The sequence below is a fragment of the Lissotriton vulgaris genome, chromosome 3_1 (assembly GCF_964263255.1).
Source record: "Lissotriton vulgaris chromosome 3_1, aLisVul1.2, whole genome shotgun sequence".
Taxonomy (NCBI): domain Eukaryota; kingdom Metazoa; phylum Chordata; class Amphibia; order Caudata; family Salamandridae; genus Lissotriton; species Lissotriton vulgaris.
This window is the reverse complement of record NC_141689.1, coordinates 2013052475-2013079393: the sequence shown is the minus strand read 5'-3', so window position 1 is coordinate 2013079393 and position 26919 is coordinate 2013052475. Positions and strand designations below refer to the sequence as shown.

General features: G+C 42.9%; 1 protein-coding gene across 1 annotated transcript in view; it reads left to right on the top strand.

Annotated features, from left to right (window-relative positions):
* Window positions 1–26919, top strand: part of IRF2 (interferon regulatory factor 2) — a 351614-nt gene that overhangs the window by 246979 nt on the left and 77716 nt on the right. Inside the window, exon 7 of the mRNA XM_086962480.1 lies at window positions 23089–23241. Coding sequence (XP_086818606.1) covers window positions 23089–23241 — 153 coding nt within the window. The remainder of the gene's footprint in view (window positions 1–23088; window positions 23242–26919) is intronic.

Sequence of the window (26919 nt, the reverse complement as noted above, 5' to 3'; positions counted from 1 at the left end):
AATGGCCAATACGAAGACCAGCATTCCCTACGCAATAAAGTTATGCATTGGCTTAATACTTATAGACCTATCCCCAATGGTAGGAGGAGTAGAGTCTTAACGACACGAAGAGTTCCGTGGGTGGGTACCACGAGGAAATCGACCCCCGGTGACTGTATAGTCGTAACCTTTGATGATGTGTATACGGCCAAACATATCTGGTTTCCTGGGAATCAAGACTGGGGTTCCTCTATTGCTCCTAGGCCTTTGTCATTCTTCTATCCCCCCCGTGCTGTTTGCCCGCAGGGGGGTTTCTGGCCTACAGTCCCCCAACAGCCTAGTTGGGGATACCCTCCCACTGTGTATAATCCAAACAGTGGCTGGCTTGGAACTGTAAATTCAAATAGGTTTGGCAGCCTGGAGGATGTCGACTGACTCCTAACGCCCCCAGCAACAGCACTACCAAGTAATCCCAATGGTTTTATACTGGAGGCGGGGAGATCGCCCTTGGCGACTACCGTGGGTGTGATTAGTACTCCCCCTCCGACTCAGTCCTCAACTCAGGTCCCCTTTATACAGGATCTGGTGCACCCTCCCTCAGCTGTTTGTTCTCCTATTACCCCCCTAGCCTTAAACCTGACTGCCCCCGATGCCTCGTCACCTGCAGCTTCTCTCCAATCTTCCAGGGTCGATGACATCCATGTCATCTCTCCAGTTTCTGAGCCACAGTCGGGTAAGACCTTGGCAGGTGTTCCCCAGCTTAAAATCCTAAGCTGGAATGTGGCAGGGCTTGCCCGGAACTTTGACAAACCTGATTGGATTTCCTTCATGGAGCCTTTTGGGATCTGCCTCCTACAAGAAACTTGGTGCCTGGAGCCCGTGCACAGGGTCGGCTTTACCACCTACTCTGTGCCGGCCTCCAGGTCCAAAGGCAGCAAAGGCCGTCCTTCTGGTGGCCTTCTCATCTGGGTTAGTGTATCGTTGGGGCTCACAGTAAAACATATAAATTCACCATCCCCAGATCTTTTGAGACTCACTATCCAATGCCCGGGGGGCAAGACTCTAGAGCTTTTTAACCTGTACTTTAGGGGGGCCAGGGCGGGGAACTCGAGCCCTTTGTCTTTAACTGGAGTTGAAGAGGAGCTAACTGGCTGCAACATCGACTCCTTCATTATTCTGGCCGGGGATTTTAATTGCTGTTTCGAGCCTCTGGCCAGTGATGACATTTTGGACACATGGGAGGACGATGCCAAGAGAGGCATTCCCTTGCTTGCTCTTGACCCCATTAAGAAATGGACACAGAATGCCATTGATATTAATGCACTTTGCTTGGAATACGCCCTCAGAGCCACTAATGGCCGTTGCAAGTCAGATACTGGGGGTGCGCACACATTCAACAGGATTGGACACACCTCCAGAATTGACTACGTGCTGCTAAACTACAACCTGTGGGAATATGTCCTTGATATGGTTGTTCAACAATCCACGGATAGTGACCACAATCCTTTGGTCCTCTCGCTTGCTCTCCCGTGGGACCCAGGGGCCACAGCATTATCCCGGCTAACTTGGAAATCATCCCATGAAGTTGTTCCATCTAACTGCGGGAGGCGACTGAAGTGGGCTAAGGTTGCTTCTGATGTTACAAGAATGGCCCAAGTAAAGTCCATAATGATGGAAGCTAAGTGTATCGCAGGCACGCTGGACTCTGACACCCCTATCCTCGTGCCATTTGTGGAGATTATTGTATCACTTAGTAATCTTTTCTTGGTTCCTGAGGGGAGGGGGGGGTCCAAGCGGAGAAACGAGACTAGGGGTAGAGATCAATGGTACTCCCACGCTTGCCGTCAAGCAAAAAGTGAGCTAATCCTGGCGGTCAGTGCTAAAGACCCGGCTTTGATTTCACTAGCTAGGAAAAACTACAAGAAGACCCAAGCTGTGGCAAAGGTCACGCACGAAACTAACTTCTGGAGTGATTTAATGGAGGCTGGCTCTAGAAAGGACTCAAGGGCTTTCTGGGCTCTGATTAGAGGCAGGGACAGGCCTGTTGACTCCCTGCTAACATGTAATATCACAGGGGAAGTTTGGTTGGCCCACTTTTCTAAACTCTACTCTAACTCCTTGGGGGTCTTGGGTCCAAGTAGGGGTACTAGTCATATAGTGTCAGATAATAGCTCTCATCCTGGCCCCAATTTTTCATCTAGGGAGGTGGAAATAGCAATCAGGTGTATCGTCCCCAACAAGGCGGCAGGCCCAGATGGAGTCCCCGGTGACTTGCTTCGTAACAACGTAGAGGTCTGGAGCCTATATATTGCTAAACTCCTGAATGAGGCAATGGTGGGTGGCGATTTCCCGGATTCTTGGAGGGGTGCGGAAGTCGTTCCCATTTTTAAAAAGGGCTGCAGGGACGACCCTGCCAACTACCGACCCATAAGCCTGCTTGATTCCACTCAGAAGGCAGCAGGGAAGGTAGTTTTGGGTAGGATCTTGCAGTGGGCCGAGGAAATGCAGGTTTTGTCTGACTTTCAGGCCGGTTTCAGATCCGGAACCGGTACGATTGAGCAGACATTCCGTTTCCTAATGCTTTATTGGAAAGTGGTCAAACTGGGCAAGGGCAGTCTGTATCTCGCTTTCATCGATTTACGGACTGCCTTTGACCTCGTTCCACGTAACCAACTGTGGGCTGTACTTGAGGGTATGGGTATGCCCGCGTACTTGTTGGCCTTAACTATCAAATTCCATGAAAGCAACTTTGCCCAAATTAGATGGGGTCAGCAGGGCCAAAAAACATCTCGGATTCCTGTTGACAGGGGCGTCCGCCAGGGGTGTGTGCTAGCTCCCACTCTGTTTTCTCTATATCTAAACGGAGTGGTAGAGCACCTTCTCCAACTACCAGCAGATGCTCCCTCCCTGGCGGGCAGAAAGATACCAACGCTCCTGTTCGTAGACGACACCCTGTTGATTTCGAAATCCCCGAAGGGCCTCCAAACCCTGTTAACGAGGTTCCAGGGCTTTTGCGACGCAAGGGGCTTGGCTATTAACATCAGCAAAACCAAGTTCCTTGTGCTGAATCCCCCCAGGAAGACAGTCTACCTGCCATCTATAGACGCAGTACCTTTAGAAAGGGTCAGGGAATTCGATTACTTAGGAATCAGACTTTGCGATTCCATGTGTTGGAAGGCGCACCACCAAAAAACCATTTTGACACATAGGAGGGTTACGGGCGCCCTCCTAAAAGAACATCGCGCCTCACCCCTTAAACCCATCGGGGTGATACTCGACATCTACAAGGCAAAGGCTGTGAGTGCGGCATTGTACGGGGCTGAGTTGTGGGGTACCCAGAAATTTGATACCCTATCCCATCTGGAGAATAAGTTCCACAAAGACCTAATGCGGCTCCCCCACAGCTCTCCCACTCTACCCCTTCTACTTGATACAGGAACACGATCCATAGCCGATCAGGCCAAGTTACGTCCCCTCCTTTTGTGGGCCCGTATATGGAATGTCCCTGAACTTTCAAGTTATGCGGATGCACTAAGCGAACTTCTTTCAACCCCGGGCTGGTATAAGATCGGTTGGCTCCTTGGAGTAAAGCGCCTCCTTTGTGATTTAGGCCTGGATGACGCTTGGGCCAGTAGATCTTCACCACCTAAACAGCTGTTAAAGAAAATATTCTGGTCGTGGGTGGATAACGAGAGAGTGTCCCAACCGAATCTGTGCAGATCAGCTGAGGAGTTTTTGGCTATCAAATGCCGTCCCTTCAGAGAACCCTACCTTGATGTGATTTTGAATCCAGCAGATAGGGCGTTGTATTTTAAATTTAGGGCTGGGGTTTTGCCCTTAGGCACAAGGACAGCTAAATGGAAACCACCATGGCAAACCATAGAAACTTGCCCTTTCTGCACAACCAGGGATGAATCCATTCCCCATTTGTTGTTCGAATGCCCAGCCTACGCTGCTCCCCGTCGCAGATGGTTGAAACCGCTCTGCGCGAGGCTGGGCACTCGGTCACACTTGGAGGCCTTACAGCTGTTAAGATCAGATCCTCACCCACTGTTTGCTTGTGGCCTGGCAAAATTCCTGGGGTGGGCTTGGAGGATAAGAACCGCGAGGAGAATGATCCTCCAGTAAGGATGCCAACCTACATTCCAGTGGCCCGGTTGTTTTTTGTATGTGTCCCTTCCCCATTATTCCTATTCGAAGTCGATAATTATGTACTTGCACAAATGCTTTTAGAATGGATGTTATCTACTAAGTTGTATATTTTTAGCGCCCTTCTTGAGATTTTGTCAGTTTGGATGTACAACTGTTTTTATGCTCACATTGATTTTTACTGTAATGCTTTTATGAAATGAAACATTTCGAAATAAAGCTATACAACAACAACTTTATCGTTCTCTTCTGTAACAATTCAAGCTACCTAGTGGTGTACATGAATTAACAATAAACAACTTTGTTTATTCTTCGGGTTCCAATCTGTTGTACTTCTTTTTCACCTATATCAATGTATCCCTAACTGTTATTTCACTGTTGCATGTAAAGTGCCAACATACCTCTCCTGGTTGTGCAATATAAATAGTTAAATACGTTTAGTAATTAAACCTTACATCTCTCCCATTTTAATAATATACTCCCAGTGGAGTCCTTGTAGTGTTCAAAGCAGTGTTTAATGTGTCGGAACAGTGCTGCATCTGAAAGCACCTCCACGTAGTGCAGCCATTGTAGTCTCCTCATTGGGATAGGAGTGGCCTTTCATCCCCAGATTTGGTTCCACCAACTTAAAGCCACGGTAACACTGTTCTTAAACTTTTTTTAGACTTTAGACAATCAGAAGCAGTCAATTGTTGGCCCATTTGTACGTTTTTTCGCTTGTTAAACTTTTGGAATATGTAATAATGAATGAAATTTAGTTCAACCTGGAAACTAACATACTTGACTCGGCAGTGGCCACTTATCTGCTTAAAAATCAATTTCACCTCAAGGGATGTCGACAACTATTGCTCAATTAACCAGCTCTGTTTAAACTTGAAGACACATTTGTTGCAAAACTATTTTCATTTTCTGAAGAAAGTTGGAGTTCTGGATGCCAGGAAGCTTAGCTTTCTTACTGCAGTGGGCACAAAAGCTGTTTTGATTACTGTCTGCATAAAGGCGATGAAAAGAGCTGATCAGATTTGATTTTTCTGATGTGATCAATAATGTCACAGCATGGTCTAACATACATCAGTATCTCTTAAACCATTCTGAAGCTTGCCTTTCAACAAGGAGGTAACCCGCCTCAAACTCGGTCCTTCCTTTCTCCTTGAATAGCAAGGCTGTTGAGCATAACGCTCCCCAGGCCTCCCCAGAAGCCTTACATTTTTAGGCGTATGATGCAACAGCAGTTAGAACCCTTGTGTATTTATGCTTTCCAGTTTAGACTATCAGCCGGGAACTGTCCAGTTGGGTATGCAGCCTTCAAGTTTCCTTTCCATTTCAAAGAGTGCTGGCTATACAACATTGTGTGGGGCTTCACGTTCTCAGGCTGAATGCTAATAACGGATTATCTCCTTAACGTGAAGGTCATAAACCATTTGGACAAATCACTGTTGCCTTCAGCTCGCAGTCCACCATGGTTAAATTCCTGGGAGCAACTCTGGACTAAGACTTCAACAGCACTTTCTAAGGAACGCTCAGCCTTCCCTCACTCAGCAACGTTTTGCCAAGGTGGTAGCATCTTGCATTTTATCAGGGGTAGATTACATGAGCAGTTTACTTGTGTGTCTGCCTCTTGTGCCCTACTACAGTGTGTTTTGAACTGGGCAGTCCTGATCGTGTTGTGGCTCTAGTATTTTGACTGTGAGAGCTTGTTATTGGCTTCTCGGCCATCTGAACTTTTGATTTTAAGAGTCTGTATTTTGTTTACAGACCCTTCTACAGACAAGGTATTAATTGTCTATCAGACTCTTTGCTCATAGTAACACAGCAAGACCTATAAAGTTCAGTTCCGAGTTTTTTCTTTATTGCCCCGAGCCAAGTGAGCTACTTGCTAGGCTAGTGCTCTAAGCTTCGTAGGATCCAAGTTAGGGGATGATTTACTGAAGCATCCTCTTCAAATCCATAACCATTTGGCATTATGGAGAGTCCTGAAAACATTTTTGCTGTCTCTGTATGGGACTAAGTATGTTGGTCAGTTACCACTGCCACTCTTATCATTTGTTTGAGCTCCTTCTCTCAATTAAGGTTTGTTCTGATTGCATGCCCGAGCGAAGGTATCACTTTCTAGGCAAGTGGGTTTCCTCACATTGGATGGAATAGGAAATGAGGACCATCGTGCCTCACCTTTTTTTGCATTGTAACCCCTCCCTTCTTCCTCCATCTTCTGCGCTCTTTTCAAGCCCTACATTTCAGAATGGAGCCGGGTAAATGGGTGTTCGAGGCATATGGGCTGCAGATGGTACATTATGAATAGATCGCCATCTGGTGTTGGGCTCGGATGATTGCACTTTGTTTTTCTCTTGGAGAGTCTTTTGTATCTTGGTGACTCCTCCCTTGGTTGGTAGTGCGCATGGGCATCGGCTCCATCCTTAGATTGTTTTTTTCCGCCATCGGGTTCGGATGAGGATCGAGACGCTCCAGATCAACTTCGAGAAAAAGTGATTTATCGGCGCGTATTCCCTTTCCAATTCGACGGTATTGTTATCGAACGTGTTTCATTTCCATTCCGGAGCGTTGCGAATTCAACATCGAAGAAAAAACTCTGATCTACGTCGCAGGAGGCCTTTCTCGACGTAGTCAAGCCCGGAGTCCATGGAAAGGACTCCATTAAAAAAATGTCCAACGTGTGGTGCTAAGTTCCCACACAAGGACCTACACGAGGTGTGCAACCTCTGTCTATCGCCTGAACACGAATCCAGGGACTGCGATGCCTGCGCAGCATTCTCCTCCAAGCTAACGATTAGAAATCGTCGGGCTAGAAGACACGAGGTTTCCAGAATGCAGTCGGAGGCGATCCCGGAGCTGTTCGGAGACGAGCAACTTGAGGAAGAAGACGATCATGAGGATCAGTCGGGGTCGGAAGGGGACCAGTCGGATGTCGAAGAACTCGACGCGCAACAAACCGTGAGTGACGACGTCCCCTTACCGAAAAACCGACCCTGTGTGGTAACGACCCCGCCTTCGAGCCCGGTCAAACCGCAGAAAAAAGTTTCCGACGCCCCGCCCTCGGGCCCGGCAACGAAACCGAAACTGAAACCGAAACACTCGGCCTCCCACCATGTCGGATCCGAGAAAAGGTCGACATCGACTTCGACACCGAAGCTTCATACAAGGGAAAGCTCGGTATCGAAACATTCCATGTCGAAACAGAAACATGATTCGTCGTCCAAGACTCACTCGATACCCAGGAAGTCGGAATCGAGTAGACACTCGGTGCCGAAAACACCGAACATTGACGATCGAAAACATAAGCACCTTTCGGAACCAACGCCTTCGGTACCGATTCAGGAGCAACAGACAGATCCCAAACAAAAGATTTTGTTTATCGATCCGCAAACTGGCAAAGTAGTGACGAAGAAGAGAAAGAATGAACAGACAGAAGATAAATCTCTTCCTTCAAAAAAGAGAACACTGGGGACAAATACAACTCCTCCTACTTCTCCTCGACCTAAAGTCACACCCTCTTCTCCTATTCCTCACACTATGCCAAATATTCCTACACCTTCCACACCAAGACCATCTACACCTCAGTCTGATGTAGACAGTGATCCAGGGGAGGGAGAACCTCAAGGGGATGCTGAAACCATCCCAGATGAGGATGACCCATGGGAAAATTATGACGTAGGGTCAGATGAGGACAACGACCCAGAGTTATATCCCTCAAAGCCTTCACCACCTGATGATAACACAGGGTTTGTACAGCTCATTAATAGGGCAGCAAAATATCATAAAGTAGATATACATACAGAACCTCAAATAGAGGATTTCCTGTTAGAGACGCTACCTAATGCACAAAGAACATCAGGTACTCTTCCTATGTTGAAGGGTCTTCTCAGTCACACAGAAGAAATATTCAAAGACCCAGTGAAGGCTAGGGTGTTAAACCCAAGAATTGATAAAAAATATAAGGCGGCTCCAAAGGATCCAATATTTATCAAAGGGCATGTACCTCTGGACTCGCTTGTAGTTTTAAACGCTCGTAAAAGAGCAAACTCATTATCTACAGGAGAGGCTCCTCCACCTGATAAAGAGTCAAAATTAATAGATGCATCAGGCAAGAGAGTAGCATCACAAGCGGCAAATAGCTGGCGTATAGCCAATACACAGGCACTACTTGCACGTTATGACAGGGCACATTATGATGAATTAGAAAAACTCATCACACATCTCCCCAAAGAACATCAGAAAAAGGCAGATCAGTTAATACAGGAAGGTAAAATAATAACTAATACTTCCATTAAGTGCGCCCTAGACGCAGCAGACACTGCAGCAAGATCCATCAACACCAGTGTCATGTTAAGGAGACATGCACGGCTTAGAATCTCAGGATTCAAACAGGAAGTACAAACGTCCTTATTGAACCAACCATTTGATCAAAATACACTTTTTGGTTCAAGCACAGATGAGACCTTAGAAAAAATGAAAAAAGATACAGAAACGGCGAAGTCAATGGGAGCATTGCAACAGCCAACACAAAGAGGTTCCTTTCGTAGATCCACCTATAGAGGGGGCTCAAAAAATACAGGAACAAATCAGCAATCCACCTCTTTCACACCTACATCACCCAAAGGCAATTCAAGAGGTAATTACAGGGGTAACAACAACAAGGGTAGAGGCCGCGGAAATAATAACAACCGCAACGCCTCAACCCCAAAACAGTGACTTCATAGAACTCCCCCCAGACCACATAACACCGGTCGGGGGACGTCTATCACAGTTCCTACCTGTCTGGGAAAACATCACATCAGACAAGTGGGTGAGACAGATTATCCAACATGGTTATTGCCTGGAACTCACAGCTACCCCACCAAACATCCCCCCCAAACAGCGTCCAATGAGTCAAGATCATCTGACATTGTTAAAAGAAGAAGTAATAGCACTTCTACAAAAGCATGCAATAGAGAAGGTCCCAAAAAATCAACAAGGGACAGGAGTATACTCTCTATACTTCCTAATCCCCAAGAAAGACGGGTCCCTAAGACCAATCTTGGACCTCAGACCTCTCAATGCTTACATAAATTCGGAACATTTCCACATGGTCACGCTCCAACAGGTACTCCCTTTACTGAAGAAAGGGGACTTTCTTTCTACACTGGATCTAAAAGACGCTTACTTTCATATCCCAATTCACAAAGCCCACAGAAAATACCTAAGGTTTGTAGTGGAAGGACAACACTATCAGTTCAAAGTCCTTCCGTTCGGGGTCACAACGGCACCAAGAGTGTTCATAAAATGCCTAGCTGTGGTGGCAGCACACCTAAGAAGACAACAAATACATGTCTTCCCCTACATGGACGATTGGCTAATAAAGGCCAAGTCACAAGAAGAATGTCTTCACAACACACAGAAGACAATTCAGTTGCTACACCACCTAGGGTTTACGGTGAACTACAAAAAATCACACCTGCAACCGAACAAGATTCAGCAATACCTGGGGGCTACTATAGACACAGAAAAGGCAATAGCATACCCCAATCCGATCAGGATACAAACAATGGTCGGGCTAATACAAAGATTTCAACCACAACACTCACTACCAGCACGAGTGTTTATGCAACTGTTAGGCATGATGTCCTCCTGCATACTGCTAATACCACATGCCAGGCTACAAATGCGTCCACTACAGGAGTGTCTAGCGACACAGTGGAATCAGGCTCACGGTCAGATTACAGATCTGGTGTTGGTAAACGACCGGACGTATCGCTCTCTGAAGTGGTGGAACACAGAAAACATTTCCAGAGGACGGTCGTTCCTAGAACCAATTCCACAAGTGATAATAACAGCGGACGCATCGCTCTCCGGATGGGGAGCGCATATGGACAAATACACAGTGCAGGGGAAGTGGAGTGTGCAGCAAAAGAAACTGCACATCAACTACCTGGAACTATTAGCAGTATTTCTAGCACTAAAAGCTTTCCAAATGCAAATAACAAGCAAGGCAGTCCTGATCAGAACAGACAACATGACTGCAATGTATTATATTCAAAAACAGGGGGGGACACACTCTCTCCAACTATCCAAACTAGCACAGGACATTTGGAGATGGGCCATTCCTCAAAAGATTTATCTGTTAGCAGAACACCTACCAGGAGTTCAAAATCAGATAGCAGACATCCTAAGCAGACAGTCAGAACAAGTACACGAATGGGAGCTGCACGACCAAATACTGCAGCCATTCTTCCAGAGATGGGGGCAACCAGAGATAGATCTGTTTGCCAATCATCAGAACGCAAAATGCAAAAACTTCGCATCCAGGTACCCACACCAACGGTCCCAGGGCAATGCGCTATGGATAAATTGGCCCAACAAATTTGCTTACGCTTTCCCTCCTCTCCCACTAATTCCGTTACTGGTTCGGAAACTGCAGCAACACTCAATGACAATGATACTAGTAGCACCCACGTGGGCAAGACAGCCGTGGTTCACCACGCTACTACAACTCTCACAGCTGCCACATCAAAAACTAAGATTATTACCCATGCATCTTACACAGAACCATGGAGAAATAATGCACCCAGATCCCAAACAACTGAACCTAGCGATCTGGCTCCTGAGGTCATAGAGTTTGGATATTTAGATTTACCACCAGAATGTATGGAAATCATTAAACAAGCAAGACGTCCTACCACCAGAGCATGCTATGCAGCAAAATGGAAGAGGTTTGCTATACACTGTAACAGTAAGCACATCAACCCTCTGGACGCATCCACTAAACAAATCATTTGCTATTTACTACACTTGCAGCAATGTAACTTAGCATATACCTCTATCAGAGTTCATCTAGCAGCCATAGCGGCGTACCTACAAAACAGGCAACATCTTTCCCTGTTTAAAGTACCAGCAATTAAAGCTTTCATGGAGGGACTCAGAAGAGTCATTCCACCAAGACGACCACCTTCCCCAGTCTGGAATCTCAACATAGTACTTACCAGACTAATGGGGCCACCCTTTGAACCTATGCATAGGTGTGAAATACAATTCCTCACATGGAAGGTGGCCTTCCTCATAGCTATCACGTCACTTAGAAGAGTAAGTGAGTTGCAGGCTTTTACGATTCAAGAACCATTCATGCAGTTACACCAAAATAAAGTGGTTCTAAGAACAAACCCAAAATTCTTACCAAAGGTAATTTCGGCATTCCACATCAATCAGTCAGTGGAATTACCGGTTTTCTTTCCAAAACCACAAACAGTAGCGGAAAGAGCCCTACACACATTGGATGTTAGAAGGGCAATATTGTACTATATAGAAAGAACACAAACTTTCAGAAAGACAAAACGGCTATTTGTTGCGTTTTCTCCTACACATAAAGGCAATCCCATCTCTAAAGCGGGCATTGCCAGATGGATTGTAAAATGCATTCAAATATGCTACTTAAAAGCAAAGAGAACATTAACTGTTCCTCCTAGAGCTCACTCTACACGTAAACTAGGAGCATCTATGGCATTTTTGGGAAACATTCCACTAGATGACATATGCAAAGCAGCTACCTGGGTTACACCGCACACCTTCACAAAACACTATTGTGGAGATGTGCACACAACACAACAAGCTAGAGTGGGACAAGCTGTATTAAAAACTTTATTTCAGACAGTTGCAACAGACACGGGCAACCACCGCTAGGGAGAGAACTGCTGTATAGTCTATTCATAATGTACCATCTGCAGCCCATATGCCTCGAACGGAATATGCTACTTACCAGTATGCATCTGTTCTTGGCATAGAGGGCTGCAGAGTGGTACATGCCCTCCCAGCCTCCCCGGAAACCTGTGTCTGTTCCAACATTATCTTATTTAGATACACTTACATGGGCATTCTTATCTGTATTCTATCATACTACTCCATCTAACCGTACTATGGCAAAACAATCTAAGGATGGAGCCGATGCCCATGCGCACTACCAACCAAGGGAGGAGTCACCAAGATACAAAAGACTCTCCAAGAGAAAAACAAAGTGCAATCATCCGAGCCCAACACCAGATGGCGATCTATTCATAATGTACCACTCTGCAGCCCTCTATGCCAAGAACAGATGCATACTGGTAAGTAGCATATTCCTATCTTCGCCTCTGCCTTACCATACACGGGAGCCCCTTTTAAAGACCCCGACAAAGGGAATTCTCATGAAGTGTAAGCCAAAACGTTCAAAGCGTTTTTTGATCACAAACACTCTGATTCAGAGTTTTCGACTGAGACCTTGCTTTTAGCAATGTGCTCAACTCATTTTATGGTTCGTAACTTTTTTCCGACTCCTAAAATGGGTTTAGAAATGGATAAGGAATCGCTATTAGAAGGCGCGTGTTGTCGCGCCCCTTGCAAATAGCAATTACTATCCGTATGTATCAATGGCTTAGGACCGAAATAACAGTCGTAAATCATTGAAAAATGACTGACCTCCAAGTGGGATGGTAACCCTTTCTTAAAAGGCTATGGGTGCCTCAGACACCGCTTTCACTTTGTAAATGTTAAAAAAAAAAAAAAAGAAAATGTTTGAGAGTAGTACATTTGTCTTTTTACACTCAGCCCGGTTTCCTTTATGGAAAACAGGCTAGATTTAAAAAAAAAAAAAAGTTTACTTTATTGACGTGATCACAGGTGTGGTGGTTTTCATTAAAGAAAACGGGCTGCATTTAAAAAAAAAAATTACTTTATTGAAATGTGATCACTAGCTAGGTTCTCTGCTAACCCTGCCAGGCCACCCACCATCCCTGTGATGGCATCCAATCATAGTGATTCAAAGTTTGGGACCTACTTCATTAATATTCATGAGGTAGATCGGATTCCATTCGACTACGATTCTGATTTTTAAGAACAGACGTATTAACACGTGTTGAAACTTTAGTGACCGCAAAAATACTGGTTGCAGTTTTCTTCCAGTATTTTTGCCACCAGGTAGTAGTACATCTGAACGTGTGTTCTCCAATGGTAGAGAGAAGAGTTTTAGACTTTCTTGTAAGATATCCATTTTCCCGCAGGGCATAGACAGGTTGGGTGCACGTACTGCACTGTGGTGATTCCTTATGCCGGAGTACTTATTTCAAATCTTTTTGTTGTGTTGAATCACACTGAAATATGGCTGCTAGGTATGGATCTAACCTTGCCCTTAGTACATCTGCAGTTAAAAGCTAGAGTTTTTGGATAAGTCCCAGAAAGGTATAAAAGTAAAAATCATCCTTTGAGTATGATGTAATTTAGCTCTCGGTTTCAATAAAACTCGTAACCCGGCACAACATTGCTTTTTGGTCAAAATGATTTCACATCTGAACCTAAACAAAATGATGGATATAGGGCTTGGGAGAAAGCCCAATACACAAAACCTTTTGTACACCTGACTGAAGTTTAGGTGCGCAAGTGTCACCTCCACTCTCAAATGATAAATGCCGATTCATAGACTCAGGCTCTATAGACATTTCTAGTTGCAGTTATTACAGCCATGGTAGTCTACGAGTTGTGTACCTTTACAGACGTACTCAATGTGATGTTGGGATTACCAAAAAGGAGAAAAGCTGTTCAAGTGTGATATATTTTTTTTTTTTGTCCTCATTTTGCGGCTTATATGTGTAAGGTTTTACTCGGGAGCCCGTTCCATCCAAACCTTCTATACCCTCACGGCCCCTTATTGGTCTATCTGAGGAGGGGTGTTTCTCATTTCCGGTGTTTTTAGGATTTGGGAACTCCTGTGACCTTTATCATAATCAATAATTCTGGTTTCGCGGGAGTGAGCTAGCCTTCCTAGCTACTCGACGGGAATTATTCCAGTCTGAATTATTGTCTCCTCTTTAATCATTGGACTTTGTTTTTCGAGACCACATTCACTCGTTAACATTTCTATTCTATGTTATAAAAATTTTCCCAGATTTCCCAAAAATTAAACTTTTTACCCGGTTTCCCTTGTCTGTCATTTCTATTAGTTTTTATTACTGAGTTTAGCCAATCCCCATGCTGTGGCGGTGTTGGTTTAATCCAATTTATACAAATTTGACGTCTAGCCAGAAGTATCAGTACAAACAGTAAGCTTTCTTGGTTTTTTGTTAACTTAACCAGTTCGCTATTCATGTCGATCCCAAAGATAATAAGAGTTATACTCACATTTACTTGTTTTCCCAGAACCAGTGATATCATCTTACCCACTTCTTTCCAGACGGTGTCTATCATGGGGCAGTCTATGAACATGTGTAGATCATTTGCCTTTTCCAGTCCGCATTTTGGGCAAGCTTTGACGGTGGTACCTTTGAATTTAGATAATTTTTTAGGGGTCCAATATGCCCTGTGTATTGTAAGAAGATGATTTCTCTTTAGCGCGGCTGGTTTTATGTGGGACCAACACTTTTCCAATGATTTTGTCCAAATGTTATATACATCTACGTCTGGTATGTCTTTCCTCCAAAGTGCGTCTGGGATCTGTACATCTTCTTCTCCTGCTGTGATTAAAGCCCAATACCACCTAGATATTTCCTTTTTTATTGGGGAGGATTTCAGCATTTCTTTCTCCATGTTTTCATTTCCCTCTCTCTTGTCTGCGATCGATTTTGCCCAGCTTGTCAATTGATAGTATTTAAATTTGGACACTGTTTCGTTTGTATTTATAGCTAGTTGGTTCCAGGGCATTTTGATATTTCCTGCCATCAGTTGACCCCATTTTACAATTCCATTTTCCTTTAAAGGAAGGGCCAAAGAGTCTTTTAGACATTCTGGAGTGCCTGGTGAGTCCCAGATAGGGGCCTGTGAGCTATAATATGGTATGTTTAAAGTGCTTCTAACTTGGTACCATAATTTTACTGCATTGATTAATATCTTCAGTTTTATCTTTTTGAAAAATTTTGGGTGTCCAAATTTGTATAGGAAATGATCACGTCTGCCTGTCATATTTTGCAGATAGTCAGGGAAAAACTGGGAGCTCTTAAGAAGTGGTCTCATATAAAAGTGTGATATTTTAATATATGTGGTTTTTTTTTTTTAAATAACTCTCTCCCCAGTTGGTGAATGCAAATGTGTGCAAGTCAGATACAAAAGGAGAAGAAGGTCAAGCCTTGGCTACATCATTGACTAATATCTACAAAAAGGAGCTCAGAGGGTATAAAGAAAGACACAGGTTGCCCTCCACTCATAAATCATATCCAATAACAAAACCCGTTCTCTATGGCAAAAGGTGTCGTGTGTAGATCACTTTTATTTCCTACTCTACGACGTATGTGCATTACTTTCAATTTTTGCAAAACAAACCTAATTCCTTTTTTATGGTTATTTGCAGCATTTCCATGCCATTTCACTTATAGTAAAAAAAAACTCTTATCCAATGACAGTCCCTCTAATAAAAGATTGATACTGAGTGGCTGCTATATCTTTTTCAAATCCACACTTCCACCTAAAGTAGTGGTGACACAATTTATGAAAAAATGTGTGAAAAGACTAAGTGACACCTCACGGGCGAACCACCAAAGGGGCAACTGGCAGGTACTCACCAGATAAGCCCACTGCTCTCATTATCGGTAGTCACTTTGTTTAAAGTAAATGAGTGTCCAAAGAAAAAGAACAACAGAAGACTGTGCAAGTGCAAAAGAGTGATCAAGAACTACACTCTATGATAGTGACGAAGAAAAAAGTTTAAAATTGACAGGCACACCTTACACGCGATAACTTTATTCTTCACTAAGGGTGAACTGTCAAATTAAAAATGTGAACAGGTAGCTAATTATGCATTCCCGTTTACACATACCAACATGTTTCATTGCCTATAATTTCCGGCAAATTCTTCAGGGCTAGACAACTCGTCACAGCACGGAAGTTGGACACATCAATCTAGAAGGACTGTCAATGAAAAAAGAAAATACACCATCGTGTCACAATGGAAATCGCCTGTTCGCTCCCAAGCTTAGCTCCAAAATAAAAACATATTTGAATAGTTCTGGACCAAAAACTAACATTTAAAATTTATCCTGATTAAGCTTTGGTTTCTCTACCAGCCTCAGGTCTTCACAGCTCCTAACGTGAGCCCTAATTTTCAATTGCCCTCTGATCGTTATATCCATCTGCAACTAAAGGACAAGAAAGAGACACACGCTGTAATGTACCCCCTCTATTAACTCCAACAGACTTTGCACTGGGGTGAAGAAGTCCCTATCTGTGTGTAGGCAGTTTTAACATGTTTCTTTGATGTCTCATTAACAACCAATTTGCTGTATCTCTTCATCAAACTCTGGAAACCATCTGTGAATATCTGTAATCAATCATGCTTTTTTATTGCATAAGACGTCCACAATAACACAAGAGCCAACAGGAGGACTTTCATCCCAGCACATATAATTGCCCCGTAATTACTGCATGATGCGGCACACTCTTTCAACATCACTTCTTAGCATGGACACCTATTGTGTGTCTGAAAGCCAAATTCACACTCACATCGAGCCTTCCACAACCGAGGCTATTCGCATATTTCTTGCCCCCCTACTCCTCACCAATACGGGACTCGTAAGGCGCAACGTCTCATCCTGTCTGCGGCTGCTGTACTCGTCCGATCTTTAAACAATGTTTCCTCATAAGCGTGGTCACTTGTAAAATGTGACCTGCGTCGATTCCGGTAGCCATCTTAAAGCGGGATGCATAATATTTTTTCCCGAATATCGTTACATAACATTTTGCCTGCAACCACACTCCTTATTAAAACTGGATACTACACAGGCAGCCTCTAAATCAATATTGCCGCAAACCTAATCAGATCACAAAACGGGATTAATTATGGGGAAAAAAGGGGGCGCGGTCACGTAGAACACGTGATCACGTCTCCCGTGGCTTCCATCTTAAACCGGGGCATAGTATTATCACAATAGAAGAAATACTACCAACCGGTACTGATCTTCTAGTACCCTAGAACGTATCCAACTAATTATGAGGCTCGAATAATGATCAGTTGAAAGTGAATTCTAAATTCTTAAACCCATGTATTAAAAAACGGGTGGATATTAGGACACTATAAAATCGGTGCCACAGATTCTATAGTGCACCAAGGCGCTAAAGCCACTCAACTCATTTGTTGTCATTCTTCCTGGGGCTTTAGCTACACAACACCTCAGCTATTTAAATAGGTGTAATCTTACTGAAACAATCCAGACCACCATAATGCCCCTCTCTTTCTCTCCAAGGAGTGATTGACTCTAGGGATACACACCCATATACCGTCCCTCTATTTCTCCACAGGTAGTGAGGGCACCCATATTTACCATGTGAATTTAGTATAAAGGTAACAATCCAATCATTTCCAGAGATTAATTAAAATGTTACTCAGATATACCTCTCGGGACAGAATTACCACAATAGGGGGCATACTGAAGCCACCTTGACTGACGCCAGAGGGGCAATCATATGGAATACATGTGTATATCAGCAGCATGCTATCTTGTTCCATTCAATAATCTCATTCAGACCCTGCTGGTCACTTTTTTCTTTGTAGATCGATTTTGCTTCTTTAGAACAAAGGATCCTTTCTGCGTTTTGTGGGTTACCTACTACTTTTTCTAGGACCACCCAGGTGAAACAATTTTTTGTAATGTGGCAATGCTGGACCAGTTTAGTTGTCAATTTCCCAGATCTAATCGTTATCGGATGTTCTTGGATTCTTGTCTTTACTTTTCTTGACGTCAACCCTATATATTGGAGGCCACACTCACAACGCAATCTGTAAACCACATTAGTGGTATTACAATTGCTAAAGTGATTCAAGAACCACTCCTTCTCTGAGTTTAGAGTTACACTTGTTGTCTTTGTGGTTAAAGGGCACACCGAACATGTACCACATGGTAAATGACCCTTAGGAATAGTCGTTGTACTTGTTGTCATTGAAAGTGGTCCCCTTTACAGTATATGTATGTATAATGGCGTGAAAATCCTGTACTGTAAATGCTGCATTGTAATGAACGGAAAAAACAAAAGAAAATAAAAAAATATTTAAAAAAATAAAATTAAATAATAATTTTTTTTAAAAATCTTAAAAAAAAAAAAAAAGAAAGTGGTCCCCTTGTATGCACTAATTTATCTCTGAGATTGCTCGATGTTTTAAATGCAAACCTCGGGGTGGCATAACAAAATCTTTACATGAAAGCAAAGACCAATGTTTTCGAATAGATTGTCTAATTCTTGTGGACAAAGGATCATATGTCATTACAACTGGAACACAGTCATCTTTCTTTTTAACATTTCTCTCCAACAAGGCACTTCGTGGAGTGTTAAGGGCATGCTTCTTAGCTTGTTTAATCGTTTTCAAGGGATATCCTTTGTTCTAGCTTCATCGCTAGCCCTTACGATTGTTCCATATACATTTTACTTGAACAATCCCTCCTGTATCGCAAAAACTGGCCTACCGGGAGGTTATCCCGTAAGGACCTTGGGTCATATGAGTCATAAAGGAGGAGGGAATTCCTATCAGTGGGCTTCTGATGTACACATGTGATGATGGCTCCATCCTTAGCCTCAATGATCAGATCCAAATAGACTGCTGTGTCCTTACTATAGGACCACGTGAATCAAAGAATTGCAGTAGTGCCTCTTCGGTACCATTCCAAATACAGAGCACGTCGTCTATATACCTGTTCCAGATACGTACGTTTCTCTGGAAAGGATTGATGGTTGAATAGACGACGTGCTCTTCAAATTGCCCTACGTAGATACATGCCAGGCTGGGTGCCATAGTAGCACACATAGATGTCCCTGTGGTTTGAAGATAAAGCTGATCTTTGTAACTAAAATAGTTCCTCTTAAGGGCTAACTCAACACAATGCATCACAAATGTTTGGGGTACATCATAGAACCATTCAGGTTCCCCCAGTGCACGCGCTGCTGCCACCAGCGTAGCATCCTGGGGGATACAGGTATAGAGAGACTCTATATTGATGGTGACGAGAAATTCTCGTTCACAGTCAAAGGTCATACCATCAAGATTGTTGATGGTATGACTGGGTGACTTATCCCAGTGATAGTTAAAATCCCCTACCACCAGGAGATGTTTATATCTTGATCCAAGATCTGGTAAAAGCACCAGAAAAGCTTCATTGAAATCTGGGGAGCCTTTAGGTGGGCGATACACTACTAGCAACATAATGCAGGAGGATTTCAGGGAAATTTGTATTCCCAGAAGCTCTGCCCTGTCACAATTTTCTGCGACAATTTGGGTCACCATGAGAGTCTTTTTAAATAAGATTGCAACTCCCCCACCTCTGAAATCCCCGGGTCGGTTGTACCATACCGCATCAAATTCTAGCGGTAATGCAGCCAGAATGTCAGGGGTAGATGAAGCCCCCAACCAGGTTTCTGTAAGGGCTAAGATGTCAATATCCCCTTCAAGGAGGAGAGAGAATACTTCAGGATGGTGTTTTTGTAGAGAGCGTGTATTGAGCACAGCTACATTAAGACCCTGGATCGTATTTGTAAGGGACTGTTTCTGAGCCAGTGTGGATCCTTGCACTCCCCTCAGTAGTGACTCTTCTCGTAGCCTGGCTAGCATGGTGCTCTCTAATACCTAGTCGCCAGTTTTTAATGCCAGAAGTGACTCACAGGGATAGATATAGTGTTGGGCAGGGGTCCTGGCTCCTGGGCCCGTCATGACGCGGACGGGCGCAGACGGGCTTGCCTCTGGCGCGCTATTTAAATAGCTGAGGTGTTGTGTAGCTAAAGCCCCGGGAAGAATGACAACAAATGAGTTGGGTGGCTTTAGCGCCTTGGTGCACTATAGAATCTGTGGCACCTATTTTATAGTGTCCTAATATCCACCCGTTTTTTAATACATGAGTTTACGAATTTAGAATTAACTTTCAACTGATCATTTTTCGAGCCTCATAATTAGTTGGGTACGTTCTAGGGTACTAGAAGATCAGTACCGGTTAGTAGTATTTCTCCTATTGTAATAATACTATGCCCCGGTTTAAGATGGCAGCCGCGGGAGACGCTGATCACGTGTTCCACGTGACTGCACCCCCTTTTTCCATAATTAATCCCGTTTTGTGATCTGATGAGGTTTGCGGCAATATTGATTTAGAGGCCGTCTGTGTAGTATCCAGTTTTAATAAGGAGTGTGGATGCAGGCAAAATGTTATGTAACGATATTCGGGAAATAAAATTATGCATCCCGTTTTAAGATGGCTACCGGAATCGACGCGAGTCACGTTTTAAACGTGACCACGCTTATGAGGAAACATTGTTTAAAGATCGTACGAGTACAGCGGCCGCAGACAGGATGAGACGTCACGCCTAATGAGTCCCGTATTGGTGAGGAGTAGGGGGGCAAGAAATTTGCGAATAGCCTCTGTTGTGGAAGGCTCGATGTGAGAGTGAGAATTTGGCTTTCAGACACGCGATAGGTGTCCATGCTAAGAAGTGATGTTGAAAGAGTGTGCCGCATCATGTAGTAATTATGGGGCAATTACATGTGCTGGGATGAATGTCCTCCTGTGGGCTCTTGTTTTATTGTGGACGTCTTATGCAATAAAAAAGCATGATTGATTACAGATATTCACAGATGGTTTCCAGAGTTTGATGAAGAGATACAGCAAATTGGCTGTTAATGAGACATCAACGAAACATGTTAAAACTGCCTACAGACAGATAGGGACTTCTTCACCCCAGTGCAAATTCTGTTGGAGTTAATAGAGGGGGTACATTACAGCGTGTGTCTCTCTTTCTTGTCCCTTTGTTGCAGATTGATATAACGATCAGAGGGCAATTGAAAATTAGGGCTCACTTTAGGAGCTGTGAAGACCAGAGGCTGGTATGAGAAACCAAAGCTTAATCCGGGTACATTTAAAATTTTATTTTTTGGTCCAGAACTATTAAAATGTGTTTTTATTTTGGAGCTAATCTTGGGAGCGAACAGGCGATTTCCATTGTGACACAATGGTGTATTTTCTTTTTTCATTGACAGTCCTTCTAGGTTGATGTGTCCAACTTCCTTCCGTGCTGTGACGAGTTGTCTAGCCCTGAAGAATTTGCAGGAAATTATAGGCAATGAAACATGTTGGTATGTGAAAACGGGAATGCATAATTAGCTACCTGTTCACATTTTTAATTTGACAGTTCACCCTTAGTGAAGAATAAAGTTATCGCGTGTAAGGTGTGCCTGTCAATTTTAAACTTTTTTCTTCGTCACTATCATAGAGTGTAGTTCTTGATCACTCTTTTGCACTTGCACGGTCTTCTATTGTTCTTTTTCTGGACACTCATTTACTTTAAACAAAGTGACTACCGATGATGAGAGCAGTGGGCTTATCTGGTGAGTACCTGCCAGTTGCCCCTTTGGTGGTTTGCCCGTGAGGTGTCACTTTGTCTTTTCACACATTTTTTTTATAAATTGTGTCACCACTACTTTAGGTGGAAGGGTGGATTTGAAAACAGATATAGCAGCTACTCAGTATCAATCTTTTATTAGAGGGACTGTCAGTGGATAAGAGTTTTTTTTACCAAAGTGAAATGGCATGGAAGTGCTGCAAATAACCATAAAAAAGGAATTAGGTTTGTTTTGCTAAAATTGAAAGTAATGCACATACGTCGTAGAGTAGGATATATAAGTGATCTACACACGACACCTTTTGCCATAGAGAGCGGGTTTTGCTGTTGGATACATCATTGACTCAACCAAATCCTTGTAAACTCATATCTCAAAGCAAACACAAGACAGTTGGATATCAACTCTGTCCTACGCAAGTCACACAATGACTCCTTGAGGAGATTTGAGAACCTCTATGAAAGCCTTGACCCTCTCCCATCTGGATGGAGGCATCACATTGCCCAGATTTGTTTAGAACAAATGAAAAGCATTGTTGGTACTGCTGTCTGCGTCATCAGGACTGTAGGAATACCAGGATGGGGTGTAACGGCCAGAGCTGCCGACTTTTGAAGCTATGGAACCAGGTTTGAGTCTCAACGTCGGCTCAACATCCTGAGATGCTGGGCAAATAACATAATCAGCCCCCTGCCCCCGTGACTACAAAAAGAAGTGTCCTTGTATAATGTAACTAGTGCTCATGTAAAGCGCTCCAATACCTTCGGGCCATGTTTGTACTGTATAAAACTGACCTAAAAAATACAGTCAAACTGGCTACAAGGTCAAGTTCACAACATTTGTAAAACGTGCTGCACCTCATACAAAGAATAAACAAAGTTTGCTACTCTTTTCCCTTACTGCTTGACAGAATAAATGCAACATCTCAAACCAACAGAACACATGATCTGTACTGCGGTCTGCCAAAACCTGTAGTCTAGCGCTTACAAAGCAGGCAGCATATGGCTACCATGCTAATCACAAAAGTCAGGGGAAATATGACATGACCCTGGTACTGGGACTCTTTCAGTGGCTTTAAAGCAATGTCTCAAATTAAAAAATATTAATTGTAGGCTGTTTTTATATGTCGACACGGCCACGCAAACAAAACCAACAGACTCTTCCCCTACCCGCCCAGAACATTCTCATACCTCATCTCTCCTGCAGTTCAATAAGAATCTGACGATACATCTATCCTTGTGTATTCCAAGTTGCAGCTAATCAGCCAGCAGGGGTGAGCGTTACCTTTCTCTCTCAGCTATTAAGGACTCTCTGCTCTAGATTGTAAATGTGATCTTGAATCATCTCTCCATCCACTTCTTGCACACCTATGTCTTGCATTTCCTCACACTGGCTGTATGAGTATTCCATGCTTACTCTTTGGTGCTGTTGCAATAGCAACCTAAAACTAATGCAAATCAACTTCAGAAAGCGAAGCAATGGAGAGAAACTTGTTCACTTTTGTAAAAGTGTTTTATAATTGGTGTGCCAAAGAATTTCAAACTGTGCATGAGCCGTGTTTGTTGATCAGTTTCTATTGCAGACCTGTCTACAACAGTACACATGGGGGAGTTGATGAGGAGGTATTAAATTGATGTGTTTTTCTGATCAAGTTGTAGGCAGTGAACACATGGAGGAACAAATGATTGTGACGAACCCTCCAGATGTTTGCCAAGTTGTAGAAGTGACAACGGAGAGTGATGAACAGAATGTTGGCAAAATTCAACACTACCCGCTGCAGATTTCCCCATCTTATTCGTATGCAGGTCAGCCATCTACTGTTCTAAGTGACTATCTGTGTGTTTTAACATTGTAAATGAAACTGTTGAGATAATCTGACTTTACTGATGCTGCTGTGCTAGTTACAGCCTTTACTAGAAACGTGTCTCTCTGCAGTATTTTTCATTATACTGTGAATAAACTGCCCAATATCATTAAGTCCGACCCGGAGATATCCAAATGGGATTAACAGGGAACTCTAAATGGAGCCTTAAATGTTTGAGAATCTATGGTAACGGTACCAGTTGTATATGTTTGTCATTGAGCTGCGCTGTACTGCCTGGTTAGTGGTTCCAAGTAGATGAGACATGGGGATGAGTAGCAGCGAGTGATGCTTGCTTGCTGGTTTTACGTGGCTATCCGTTCCAGTTTCCAGCATATCCGGGACTTGCTTTCTAAAACAGTATGGCACTCTTTGTTGTCTTTTTCTGCTTGCCTCTGCAGCTGTCACACAGGTTGTTTCATGATTTGTACATACTGCATTCCTACCATCAGTTCTGAGATATATCATGTTTGCAATTGTTGATTTGGCTTGGCATATAGTCACTAATAAAAGTGGCTCATCACGGAAACCTAGATCTTATTTAAAAACTGAACTGTTAGTCCCGCTATGTCAGTGCTAAAATATCTTTAAATTTACTCTGTCCACAGCAAGTTTCATATATGAAAGTTTTCTTTTTTTTATAATCCTCTATGCCCGTTTTGAGGCAGTTTAGATCTTCGTTTTCTTGTGTGAATATCTTATCTTGGTGTCCAAGATAAGTTGACAGGATGAAATTAAGAAGTAGTTAAAAGTCTGTGCGCTCACCATAAGGCAGAAGTCTGTATTATTCTCACACACTGTACCCTTACATAAAGCCAAAATCACAATACACTAATAGTTCAGTTTGAGGCCTTCCATTTCTTTTTCAATAATAGTAGCCTCGGTAAAACAGCAGAGAACACCACCAAGATGGAGTGAAGTAGAAAGTCCCTAGAGGCACTGGTCCACACAACTTGTGTCAGGCCTTCCAAGCCCCATCATCAGACCAGCGAACTCAAGACGGTCACAGCCAAGGGACAGCAAGACAAAACAACATCTGCATGTTTTCAATGGAGAGGAATAAAGGATGCTCCTAATCGCCGGTTCTACGACAAACAAAAATAGCACTTGTTTAAAAAACGTTAAATACTTTTCTATTTGAACAAGTTTGACTTTTCCTACCTCTGAATTTGACTAGGATTAAATTCGATGACGTTTCAAGTTTTACAAACAAAATGTTTGTTTGTTTATTTTATGTTTTTATGTAGTGCCTCCATATCAGATAAGTGTTGGAAGTGCCACTTCAACAACAATAGAGATTAAGAGATTTTTACAGTACAACTGTTTTGTAATCAAAACAAAATGAAATGTGCAGAAAGCATTTAGTGGAAAATTCATGGTTTAATCTTTAGTTCATGTCGGAGTCCATATTTGCAGTAATTGTCGAAGGGCGCCGGTCCAAAACAAGCAGTCAAAATTTAAATCCAACAAAGACCAGGGTCAAGCAATCTAAATTGGTCTACCACCCTAACATGAACATAGATAAAGTACATTTATTCTTCTCATATTTATCTCTGCAAACACACCACAGGGCACACTTGACCTGGTATTCAACATACTCGGTTTCCCAACCATAGTATTGTCACCGAGTTCAATTCAGTAATTAATCTTTTTGAGCATATGTCTCAAAGTTTTCTTTAGATGGAAACGTAATAGTTTGCACATAGTTTCGTAACGTGTTAATCATCCTAATCATTTAACAGGGAAGCTTGTAACATCAAATAGTTGAAGAACAATGATTACTTGCAACGTGGTTAATTTAAAAAGGTATATCTTATGAGTTAGCATATCATGTGAGTTTTTGCAAAAAAACTTACACCGCAGACTATATTATAGATGGTAGCATCTTTGGAAAACAGGCAGATTTGGATCTGGTATTCAAGATTCCACGTTATTCCCCGTTTTCAAGAAAACAACCTGTGGACCCTTTGATCTCAGGGGATGGTATGACCCAATATCATTAAATCCGACCCTGAGATATCCCAGTTGGATTAACAGGGAACTCTAAATAGAGCCTTAAATGTTTGTAACAAACCTGCTCCCCCCTCCCCCCCCCCCCCGCAAAATCTGTATCTGGCAAGTTGATTAATGTCCGATCAGCAGTGAAGAAGTGCCTAAACATTCACATTATTTTAGAACATGCTGTAGATAATACTTGCTGGACCGAAACATGGCTTACTGAGGATTGTGTAACTGTTGTTCTAGTTGTACCAAGATCTAGTGCCACGGAGGTATGCCATTGTGTCACATTTCCATGATGGCAAGTGGGGTGGAAGTTTTTATTATTATTTATTAATAGTCTTTAAAATACTTAAGGCTCTTTGATGTCATGCAACCTAGTTTGGAAACTCTGTCAGTTCGAGGTACACATAAGGCATTTCAAGAACAATATATTCTTCTGTGTTACCACCGTCCTCAACCCCTGAATGCAGTTATATAGTTGCCATCCATCTAACAAACCTTTCCTCAGTTAAAACGTAATCAATACTTATGTGTGCGTTTTGAAATCCCCTCTAATCTGACTCCGTCAATATTTAGAGATCTCCTGTTGAATATTTCCATTGCTGACTGTAGTGCTGCTCATTGTAGTGGCCACACTCTAGATCTTGCATGTGCTGATACTAAAGTCTTTCACCATTGGTTATTCCTTGATCTGACCTTTATGAAGTCCCTTTTAACTGGTGTGTTGAGCCTTTGCCTTTGAGGCGAATAGGGAGTCATTGGTTAAAGTTGTAAATGGAAAAGAGTAGTGTAGTCTGATAAAGTAGCAAGGAGACCCTCCCATGGCAACTGTGGCATTTATTAATTCATTTCAATATGTGAGTCATAGTCTTTGCTCAGTTCTGTAGTTCACCCTGTCTTAGATCCTAAGAACTTGTTACATTTGTATAATGAAAAACTAAGTATGATTTTTAGATGTTCTTTCATGTTTACCAAACTATTCGTTGTAATAAAGCAAGCCCTTGTAATCCTCGTTCAAAAAAGAGCTCCATAAACTGCACCTAAAATTCAAGCACTTGGAGCAAGCATGTTGTGAACCTTTCTCCTTTGAATAGGAAATCTGCAATAATTACAAAAAGGTGGTTACATTTGCGAAAGCCCAATATTATGCTGATGAAAATGTTATTTCCCCTAATGTTTGTAAAACCTATTTTTGCCACTCTACGAGAATTGACAAAGCACCTTCTTCTTCTGCAGAAGCCAATACCATGGCAAAATGTAAACAGTTTGCTGATCACCTCAAGTTTAAAATCAAAGATAGGAGAGCAGCATTAGACTTTATTTGGCCATTATTATCCACATTTATGGTCTCTTGGTAGTTGATGCTTAGGTAATGTTGAATATCGATGGAAACTTTATTCAGAGACAATTGCTTGTTTACTTGCTTTTAAAGAGTCCAAGCTTGTATGTATTTGAACAAACTCACGCTTAATGAAAGTAAAACTGAAATCCCGGCTCTTTTTAGATACTTACCTATCTAGAAGTTGCCTTTTTGTCCTCCATGCTTACGAGAGAAGCCGGCTCCTGCTGGGTGTCAAGAACCTGTGCATTAAAATGGATCCACTCCTTTCCTGCAAAAGCT